This window comes from Hyperoodon ampullatus (assembly GCF_949752795.1).
Source record: "Hyperoodon ampullatus genome assembly, chromosome: 15".
NCBI lineage: Eukaryota > Metazoa > Chordata > Mammalia > Artiodactyla > Ziphiidae > Hyperoodon > Hyperoodon ampullatus.
The window spans coordinates 11,936,197-11,947,382 of NC_136928.1; the positions used below are offsets into that span (position 1 = coordinate 11,936,197).

General features: G+C 45.2%; 1 protein-coding gene across 1 annotated transcript; it reads right to left on the reverse strand.

Moving 5' to 3' along the window:
• Window positions 1-3,893: 3,893 nt before the first annotated feature.
• LOC307064663 (interleukin-36 gamma-like) lies at window positions 3,894-9,811 on the reverse strand. The gene is made up of 5 exons (XM_079721323.1): window positions 9,788-9,811; window positions 9,181-9,242; window positions 8,590-8,697; window positions 7,737-7,876; window positions 3,894-4,630 (listed from the first exon to the last, which is right to left on the reverse strand). Exons 2-5 carry the CDS (start codon window positions 9,221-9,223, stop codon window positions 4,421-4,423), a joined length of 501 nt encoding a protein of 166 aa, XP_079577449.1. The 5' UTR covers window positions 9,224-9,242; window positions 9,788-9,811; the 3' UTR covers window positions 3,894-4,420.
• Between the last annotated feature and the right edge of the window lie 1,375 nt (window positions 9,812-11,186).

The window sequence follows — 11,186 nt, forward strand, 5'->3', positions numbered from 1 at the left end:
ATACTTCACAGACTTTATATGACCATGGAGGTGCTCAGAAGCTGTCCCATCCTTCAGATAGGGTAATGTTCCCCCAGGTGACTTCTCACCACCCTTGAGCAGCAGTGCCCTGGAGGTAGGTGTGGCTCCTGCCCTTGACAGAGAGATAAGGATTCCAACAACACAAGTGTACACACCTGTATCAGTATGTAAGCACACATTCACAAACGGTTTATTATAGTAAAATGGTAGTTTTTTATTAAGAAGATAAATTTAACAATAATTAAAATAAACAGTATTCATTTGGTCTTCGTTATGTCCCCAGAACAATGTTTCATGATTGACCTGAATTTTCTCATTCTGTGCTCAGAATTGCCCTGTGTGGTAAATACCATTATTATGTCTCATTCATGGAGGTGGAAACCAAGCATAGAAAGATTAACTGTTGCCTGATATTGGGCCTGCAATTTGTATTAGAGTCAGAACCAAACCCAGGAAACCCGAGTCCAAAGCTATTGACCCCAAGACACAATGCACGAGTGAGAGTGATGGTTTCACCATCTGAGTCCAATCCCATCAGCCCCTGCTCCCCACGTCTCTGGGAGTAAAGGGCAAGTCTTCACTGTACTTCCAGATCAGGCTCTCATTAACTGCTGATCTCATCCTTTCACCACCTCAAGCCACGTGAACCTCTTGCTCTTTCTTGAACAAGTGAGGCATGCTCCTGCCTCGGGGCCTTTGCACTGGCTGTTCTCTCAGCCTGGAAAGCTCTTCTCCAAGATATCAGCATGGTTCACTCCCTTACTCCTTAAGGGCTTTGCTCACCTTCTCAATGAGACCTACACTCATCATCCTATGCTGCTCTCTCCTGTTCCCACATTCCCCTTTCCATGCTCCATTTCTTTGCAAAGCACTCACCATTTGTAAGCACACTGAATAATTCAGGTGCGTAATATGTGTATTATTTATCAGCTCCCCTGCCAATCCTGCTGGAAGATAAGCTCATTCAAATGCAGGTGTTTTCTGTTTGTTCACTGGCATATTCTAGGCACTTAAGGTGGTGCCTAGTATACAGTAAGCCTTCAATTAATAATGTTGCATTGACATCGAATGGATTACATGCTGTGTCACGTAGAAAAGGCCAGAGACTTGTCTAACATTTTGTTCACAATTACGATTTTATTTCTCAGAGAGTTTTGATGCTTCTGGCCCCTCATTCTCTTGATGTAGCAGTTAAGACCACGGGTGGACAAACTTTGGCCTGTGGGCTAAGATGCGCCCACTGTTTGTTTTATTGGAACACAGCCTTACCCATTCGTTTACACAGCCTATGAATGCTTCTGTACTACAATGACAACAATGAATATTTGTGACAGAAACTGCAGAGTTTGCAAAACCTAAAATATTTAGTACCTGGCCCTCTAGAGAAAAATTTGCTGAACTCTGGTCAAGACTGTCTGGATTCAAGTCCTAAATCTGTCACTTGGGACTTCCCTGGTGGTGCAGTGGTTAAGAATCTGCCTGCCAATGCAGGGGACATGGGTTCGAGCTCTGGTCGGGGAAGATCCTACATGCCGTGGAGCAACTAAGCCCGTGCACCACAACTACTGAGCCTGTGCTCTGGAGCCCACGAGCCACAACTACTGAGCCCGAGTGCCACAACTACTGAAGCCCGTGCACCTAGAGCCCATACTCCACAACAAGAGAAGCCACCACAATGAGAAGCCCACGTGCCACAATGAAGAGTAGCCCCTGCTCACCGCAACTAGAGAAAGCCCACGTGCAGCAACGAAGACCCAACCCAGCCAAAAAATAAAAGTAAATAAATAAATTTTTAAAAAAAGAAATAGAAGTAAAAGCATATACTTAGACACATGGAGGAAAACATAAAAAGAGCTGCAAAAGACTTAGCAGTTGCCTCATGAAACAGAAAGCAGTTGGCTCAGAAATAGGACTAAGGCAGGAGAATATTGCTTTTAACCATAGACATGTACTATTTTGGTAAGAATCTTCTTTTAAATAACTTCGCAAAGTCTAAGAAGTAAAAACTGATGTTTCATTGACATGAATAATTATTCATTACAACCACTGGTCTCAGGGCTTTGGGGCAGCATCTTTAGTCCCCATGCCCAGTTGTTCACAAGTCAAGGGACAGTGTCTTCAGGAAACAGCCTTTGCTCTTCAGCAACTCTGGTGCCAGAAGATGTGAGCCCCAAAGCAGCTCAACAGAAAAACATCCCACTCAACTGTTTTCTCTGTACTTGTGATTTTGGTGGCAAGGTTCTTAATTTCCCCCCTGGAATCCAAAAGCCCCTCTCCCGGTGCATCAAGGCTGTCTGTGGCATCTAGTTGCTAAAAATCCAAAGGAAACAAATCCTTCAATGAATGTTGGCCTGGAGCTCATGATACTCAAATGTAAGAGTATTTGATACAGCAAATGCGTGAAAATCAGAAGTGCGCCAAGCAATCGCCTGAAAATGAGGTTGCTGCTCACAGGGGCCTTCCATGATTTCATACACTGTGTCATATCGTGTATGTTATTTCTCAAATGCAATGGGTAAACCAGGGGTCCATGGAAGTCTGTTCTCTGGGTCCCACAAGCTATGAGATTATTCTGTTTTTGTTTTCGTTTGTTTGTTTGTTTTTTGTCCCTACTGCCTGGCATGCAGGATCTTAGTTCCCCAACCAAGGATAAAACCCCGGGCCCATGGCAGTGAAAATGCCAAGTCTTAACCACTGGACAACCTGGGAATTCCATATGTTTTCATTTTGATTACTCGTAAATAAGTTACCAGAATCTCTTCTGGATGACCAGAATGACCACCTTACCACCGAGCCCAGCCACATGGCACCAAGGCTCATATTAAGCTTTGTGTGAGTTCCCACACGTGCCAAGTAACAATCCAGCGTGTCATAGTGTCTGCATGAACAAAGATTTCACAGTAGAGAAAGGAGATGGGAAAACTGAATCACCACACAGCCTGGTAGGATGGAGATGCCATAGCACTCAGAACCACAATCATGTCACATGCAAATGTGTCATCAGATCCCAATTGTCAGATGTAATAATTGATAATGTAGCAATGTAAACTGGCAGATGTAACAACCTGTCACCATTTATTAGCACTGAGTGTAGTACTAAATATCCAATGACTAATTCTTCTATTTGATATTCCAGAACTAATTAGCTTAGTGTTCACTTTAATGTTGACTTTTATAAAACTGCATGTTAAAAATATATTTCACTGAAGAAGAAAACTTTTAAGAATCAAGAGACACTGCATTAAATCAGTGCTGACTGATTGCTTATTAGCATGCCTAGTAGTGTATGTGGTCTGATTGTCCAAAAGTTCTTTAAACAAATTTAAGTTACTGGTGCTATTTTGTTGACTGTATTTAAGCAAACATAATTTTCTGCATTTGTAGTATGTCAAAATAAGAAATCTATGATATGCAGAACCAGATCTGAGCTACATCCTTCTACAATTATACCCACAGTCAGTTATTTCATTTCATCAGAATATATCATCTGAAGCATGGCTGGTGGGAAATTTAGTCTCTCTGTTCAAGAAAAAGGCAACTTTACTGCAGTTTTTAAAGGGAGTAGGTGGATGGTGAGAATGGCTAAAAGAAAAAAAAGAAAGCAAGGCTGTGAGACTATACAGAAAGTAGTCAAATAGTGGTGCCTTTTACATGCAATATCTCTCCCACCACCCTATCACCATTGATAAGGGCCCTTCTCCCCTCAGCTAAGCCCCAGTACCAGACTTACCCACTATGGTGTCCTTATTCAATCACTCTTGGTAATTTCAGATTATTCCTTGTTTCCTATTTCATTTTGTAACTGTTTTAGCTTTCTTATTGTATAAACACATGGAGTTTATATTTGGTTTTATGGTAACAGATTATTAGAATTAGACATAAGTAATTTAATTAAGAATTGGTTTTCTTTACAAGTTCCTAACTCTTAAAAGGATACATTACACCCCTTACAATATACTGGAAACATACAGAGATTATGGGAAACGTAATCCCATTAGGAAAGGAAACAAAGCAAAACAAAAACAAAGATCAGCTCCCTGCTAGTCCCAGGATCTTGGTTAAGACTGGTGGGCTCTGAATTCGTGGTTCTTCATAACCACCCCGGGACAGGTGTTCCTACTGTTTTTTGGGTCCCGATGTCCTTGTACAGATGTCTTGAGAGATGTACAGTTTCAGCTTGAAAGGAGAGCCACACATCACTGCCTCCCTCCTGCTTTTGAGCCCACATTCTATTGCTTGGGTGCCACGAGGTCACTGCTTCTTCTCCGTTCATAAAATAAGATGAGAACAGGGCCAAGCCCACCTCTCAGCATCAATGTGTAATGACGCTGAGATAATACAGATGAAAACACGCTGAGAACGAGAAATTGTAAGACCAAGCTGCCACCTCTAGTCTGAGTTAAGTCTTTAAATCTATACGGAAGTCAGTACTGTACATTTTCCCAAGGTCCGAAGTGAGAAAGATGGGCTGGCCTCTCTTGAAGGAGGCAATGAGCCAGCCGGGAAAGGCCACGGACTCAAAGGTGGAGGTACTGCCTGTCCGGCCATGGTAGAAAAGGAAGGGCTCCATGGGCTCAGCTTGGCTGTACAGATCCAGTATATTCTGATCCTGAAACGGGACAGAAAATGCCAGAAGGAGAAGCACAGGCTGTTTGAGTAGTTCAACATTACTTGTACACAACATGTAAATGTTCTGAAGTTTGAGCAACCCTATCCATCTATTAGAGCAAGCCTAGAAAAACCCATTTCAAAGGAACAACAGAGTGAGCACATGTGGAATTTCACCTTCCTGCCCCCCACCCTCAACTCCAGAGATGGCATGGAGTGACACAAGGCACAGGTTCATGAACAAGTGGCCACCCTTGAATGACAAATTGGAACTCTCCCCGCACAAGAGGCTGCGGGGACCACCCCACCCCCAGGAAAAGGAAGGAAATGCAAATTTGCTGCAGGAAGCCAAGGTCTTCCCTCACCAAAGCTGTATCCGTGAGACCCCCCACCTCCTGCAAGAACCACTGCTCTGGCAAAGGACCGCCAGGGCAGGGGTGTTTGGGTTTCCAATTAATTGTCAAACATATGAGAAAGGTCAGAGCCATGAAAAAGGCACAAGAGGGTCTAACAAATCAAAGGACTTGCACTCAAAAAAGCAAAGTATCTAGAACAATCAGGAAAGGTTTCTATATTGTATATAGAAGTATATTTGTGGATGTATATATTTATATATTCACATATCATTCTATTTAGGTAAGATAAGTATTTCTAAGTAAATTGCATTATGTCCAAGATCCCCAAAGAGACACAGGAATGGTCCATAATTCAGCCACATTCCACCCTGAGTAGGGGGAATTCTTCCAAAAGATTCCTTTATTCAGTTAATAACTTCCAGTTTAATCTATCCAATTCTTTGGGCAGCCAAAAACCTGAGAGTCATCCTTGATATTGCTTTCTTAGATCCCTCAACATGTAACCCAGCAGCAAGGCCTGTGAGCCCTATTTCCAAAATCTTTCCTGAACTGAGCCACTTCTCACTCCCTCCCCTACACTTGCTCCATCCCTACCACCCATTCTCCACAAAGCAGTTGAGTTAACTGTAAACTGAAATAATTAAATAAATAAGATCATGTTACCTTCCGGCTTAAATGTCTTGAATGATTTTCTGATTATCACAAAATGCAAAGTCTTTAACAAAGCCTGCAGGGTCAACACCATGCAGCTCTTGCTGACAGAGCTGAAAATGTACTGTTCGGTCCTCATCTTCTTAATCACACTCCACATTCACTCTGTCAGCAAAGCCCATTGACTCAATTGAAAATATGTCCAGAATCTGACCGTTTTCTTCCTACCTCCATGCTATCCCCATATCTATCAGATCACACCTGGATCACCTCAAAGCTTCCAACAGGACCTTCCCCTTTGCCCTTCACACTCGGCTATCAAGTAGCAGCCAAAATAATCCCTGGTGGTCCAGTGGTTAAGAATCTGTCTTACAATGCAGGACGTGCCGGTTGGATTCCCGGTTGGGGAACTAAGATTTCACGAGCCGCGGGGCAACTAAGGCCGCACATGGCAACTACTGACCCTGCGGGCCACAACTAAAGAGCACATGCACAGCAACTACTGGGTCCGGGCGCTCTGGAGCTCACACGCCACAACAAAGAGCCCTCATGCTGCAACGAATGATCCCGCACGCCGCAACTAAGACCCAATGCATCCAATAAATAAGTAAATAAATAAATTAATTAATTAAAAAAAATACGTCCGTTCATGTCACTCTTCTATTCAAAACATTCTAACAATTTGAATTGATTGAACTTGCCCTCACTGGACACTGCTGGCTCACTCCTTTGCCTCCTCTCCCATCTGCTAAAATCTCACCTTTGCAATAATGCCTGCTGTACTATTTACCACACAGCCAGACCCCAGCTGTTTCTGGCCCTGCCAGTCTCTTTACCCGGCTCTAATCATTTTTTCCCAGGAGACATAACACCCTTTCACATGCCACAGATTTACCCATGATTATACTTCTTGTGGACCATTTCTCTTCTCCCACTAGAATGCAAGCCCCAGGAGGGCAGGACTCTTTGCTATTCTGTGCACTGATGATTCGCAAATGCCCACAACAGTGCTGGAGGCCAGTAAGAACACACACATTTGCTGACTTGGATTATACTGAGTTAAATTAAATTGAATTGCAGTAAACAGAAGTTTCAGAAACAAGTTTTTACTAACAGGCAGTTATAAAGAAGAAAAACGCAAAACCAACTAGAGAGCTTGAGAATTAACATAGTAAAGACTGAAATTTCACAAAAACAGAATAGAAAGATAATTTAGCAGACAGGGTGTGAATTAAAAGGTAATCATGACCTGGGATGTTGAACCAACAAGTTCTCCCAGAATGCAACATGAAAAAAAAAAGCACAGAAAGTATGAGAAATTAGGTGAGATACTGAAGTGAGATCTCGAAGTTCCAATAACTGATGAATAGGAATTCGAAAAGGAGAGGAGAGGCAGAATGAAGAAGAGAATATACTTGAATAAACATTCATAGAGACGTGGATGGACCTAGAGTCTGTCATAGACAGTGAAGTAAGCCAGAAAGAGGAAAACAAATATCGTATATTAACTCATGTACGTGGAATCTGGAAAAATGGTACAGATGAACCTACTGGCAGGGCAGGAATAGAGATGCAGACGTGGGGAATGGATGTGTGGACACGGGGGGTGGGATGTATTGGGAGATTGGGATTGACGTATGTGCACTGCCATGTGTAGAACAGATAGCTAGTGGGAACCTGCTGTATAACACAGGGAGCTCAGCTCAGTGCTCTGTGGTGGCCTAGATGGGTGGGACGGGGGGTGGGGTGGGAGGGAGGTCCAAGAGGGAGGGGATATATGTATACATATAACTGATTCACTTCGTTGTACAGCAGAAACTAACACAACATTGTAGAGCAACTCTATCCTGATTAAAACAAACAAACAAACAACAGCTAGAATGTCTCAATATTCAAGAAAGACGAGTCCTCAACTAGTGAGGGGCAGGATAAATCAAATTAAAGTCTATTGCAGGCACATTATTCTAAAGGAGGAAGGGATAAGTGTGCTTAAGAACAGGAGGAGAGTTCTTTTTTAATTATAAAACTAGATTTCCTAACAAATCAACCTCTCAGAAAAGAAACTGAGGTTTTTCTACATTCTTTTTCTTAGTCACTCACCTTCAGCTGCAATTTGGGCTGTCCTCTGACGTCCTCACAATGCAGACACATTTCTGGATTCTGTATTCCCAAATAAATGGGAATCCCTTTGTCTTTCTCAAGAGAGCCTGGATTCTTGCATGGGATAACAGTGACAGCGACTGTTAGATAAGAGGGGAGATGGTGTCAGTGCCCCTTTGGAAGGCAGCTATGTTCACCACTATACCACCAACGCACACAATCCGTGCCCTTTTGAAGTCAGGAAAGACCAGGATCTTCCAGGCAAGGCTGGAAGAGACCTTAAGAGTATAATCCCTACTACCCCAGACCCTCAAAATGGCCAGCGCCATATTCATTCATTCATTCATCCATTCACACCAAGCACCAACCACTGCCCTAAGAAATGGAGTCAACACAAAGAGTTCATCAGAGGGCAGACCCCACCCTTGAGATTTTCACGCCTCTGCTTGAACACCTGGAGGTGAGAAGCTCCAACCCCAAGCAACCCCCCTGAGCCTTGGAGAGCTCTGTTCATTGACAAATACTGCCTCATGTCATGTTGAAATCTGCCTTCCTGTGCTATCCAACTAATTAGTCCCCTTAGGACACCAGAAGTCTGGCAGAACACGCCACTCCTCTTCCCTAAGACAGGCCTTCAGATCACTGCTCCCCAGAACTCCGCTCCACTCTCTCTGCTCTCTTTGCCCTGGTCCAAGACACCCCTTCCCAGGCAGGCGTGGAATTCTTCCCCCTCCAGGTGAGCCCTGTTATAAAGCCACACTTTTAACAAAAGGCTGGGTACCAGTATCCCAGCCGCACTGATGTGTGGGGGATCACATCACAAGGATCAACCACACGGTGACCTCTCACCTACCTGGAGTCACACCCCTCTTCCTTGGAACCGTCACGAGGGTCTGACCCTGAAGGATCCACACCTGCTGATTCAAGTCAGAGAATTCTCCAACCCAAGTGTTATCCATTGCTATTTAAATAGAAAAGAATAATGAAGAAACATGATTAAGGTTGCTTTACCAGATGCTAGGAGAAAGATTATCTACTCCAGGCCTTTCAGGAAGGACGGTTCAGGGTTTACACATCAAAACTGGCAGCTCTCACATGGCCCATCAGCTCAGCCTTTCTTTCCAGTAAAACTATGAGCTCTGGTGAGGACGACAAAGCTGTAACTGGTCTAAGAGTTAGACCATAAATGAGTTAAACCCTCATCTGCATAAGTACACATGTGTCAAGGCCCAGCTACTCACTCTGAAAGCTACTTTGTATTTGGCCCAAGGCTAGATCTGGAGCTGGAACAGTGAAAAAGAAATGGTCCTCACCTTCGCAGTCCAGTGGGAGATGGACAGCATTTGGTGGTAAGGTCCATATACAGGAGGGGCAGAGAAGGCTGGGGTGTCCAGAAGAGACAGGCATGAGTGTCCCCAGCCTCCAGACCCCATCCCAACATTACCTGTTATATAGACTACTCCATCGGCCTCCGAAATGCCTGCCATAGCGGGGTTGTCTCGTCACCTGTGAGTACATTGATAGGAGATCTGAGTCTCAGGAGGCATTTCCAGACCCTCCCAGGATACTGGTTCTTAAGGTCCTGATTCTGGGCAGGGAGCTGGGAATCCTGGCCTCATACCAAGCCCTCATCAGAAGATCTAGGCCACCTCCTGGGACAAAACCTCAAGGCAACCTTAGGGAGGGGCTACAAGCAGAATTTTCCTCCACCCAGAGATCCAGCCAGGGACAGTGTCCCCCTAGGGGTTCCAAGGCCAGGCATGACTTTTGACCTTAAATACCCTACAGCTCCCTGATGTCTGTGCCTCCTCCTCCCAGCAGCCCTCCCCACTCCCACTGGCAAATTTGTCTGCCTGGGAACAGGGGAGGGACCCGAGCCAAGGCAGCTCTGCCAGGATCCTAGCAGCTCCCCAGTAAGAAGCAGCTAGCTCCGCACAGGACAAGACATGGACCCAGCCTGGCATGGCCCCACCCCTTCACTGAGCCCCAAAGCACAGAAAAGAGGGATGTATAAGAGTCAAGGGACCTCTCAGCTATCCACTGGCAAGAACCTTTATCAAAAGTGCAGGGGACTGGGCCTCCCTGGTGGCGCAGTGGTTGAGAGTCCGCCTGCCGATGCAGGGGATACGGGTTCGTGTCCCGGTCTGGGAGGATCCCATATGCCGCGGAGCGGCTGGGCCCGTGAGCCATGGCCGCTGAGCCTGCGCATCCGGAGCCTGTGCTCCGCAACGGGAGAGGCCACAACAGTGAGAGGCCCGCGTACCGCAAAAAAAAAAAAAAAAAAAAAAAAAAAAAAAAAAAAAAAAAAAAGTGCAGGGGACTGAATCGCAGCTCAAGCAGCTCCCGAGAACAGTGACGGGCGCTGATGGAGTGGGGAACATTTATCTGGAGAGCACAGGGAGGTGCCAGCTTCCTCAGTGGTGTGAAAATCTTATGACATGAAAGAAGAAAGCCAGATCCTCCTGCCAGAAGATCCGGTGAGGCTCAGATGAAGAAATCATAGCGTCAGTATGAGGATGACATGTCTGGGCTCCCTGAGAAGTAAGCATCAAGCCAAGCCCTACCAACAGGGTTAATGACAGACCCTGGGTTTCTCAGGAAGGGGAGACTGAGGGATTTCCCCAGATCCCAGTTCCGCTGTTGTGTCCCTCTGGAGCTAGAACTGGACATGCAGGCTCTAAGTGAAGGGAATCCATCACCTGGGCCCAGGAAGTTTGCCTACTGCAGTTTCACTGAGAGTCCTGTGATGGCAAAATTAGCTGTGGGCTCAGGCAGGAGCCATATGGCACTCCTGGCCACCCAACTGTTCCACTTCGGGCTGCCCGTGAGTGGAGGGTTAGGCTAAAAGCCCCTCCCCCACTCTTTCAACCCCTCAGAGATGCGCCTCTATCCTCTTGGGAGCAACAGGCATTGAGCAGCACACCCTTAACTGAGATAATCCTGGTCCCTGCTACCCCCAAATATAGTGGACTCCAGACCAACCTAAGGACTAATGAGGTAGGTAGTGATTTCTCCAAAAACTGAGCCCCCGTTGCCAACTTATCCCTCACCCTCTGCTCCAGTAATGCAGGCCATTTGTAGGTTCTCAACAAATAGTAAGTTATTTTTCTATATGTTTGTTACACACACATACACACACACACAATCTGCTGAGGTCCCACATAAAAATTTTCTGAGACGAGTTAACTTGACTGAAGTGAGTTTCAGAAGGCAGACTAGAAGCACCTACAGCTTCCTATTCACCTGGAAAAAAAGTGCAAAGAATAAGACAGAACCTTCTAGGCAAGCACCTCCATGAGCCCCTCTTCCCAACCTTGAAAAGAATTTCCTCGCTCAGCCTCTCATACATTTCACCCCCATCTCCTTTTTGGCCTTAGAGGGACATAGTCTTTTCCTGTTGAGGCCCCAGTCCCATCACTTTTGGTTTCTAGAGTGCGGTTAGGAATTTAG

Bases quoted from the DNA above. Each gene is read 5' to 3' on its own strand.
- LOC307064663 (XM_079721323.1), bottom strand. From the start codon at position 9,223: ATGGCAGGCATTTCGGAGGCCGATGGAGTAGTCTATATAACAG. The intron at 7,877-8,589 runs GTAGGTGAGAGG...CTTATCTAACAG, and splicing joins GAAGAGGGGTGTGACTCCAG to TCGCTGTCACTGTTATCCCA. The intron at 4,631-7,736 runs GTGAGTGACTAA...GTCCCGTTTCAG, and splicing joins AGCCCAAATTGCAGCTGAAG to GATCAGAATATACTGGATCT.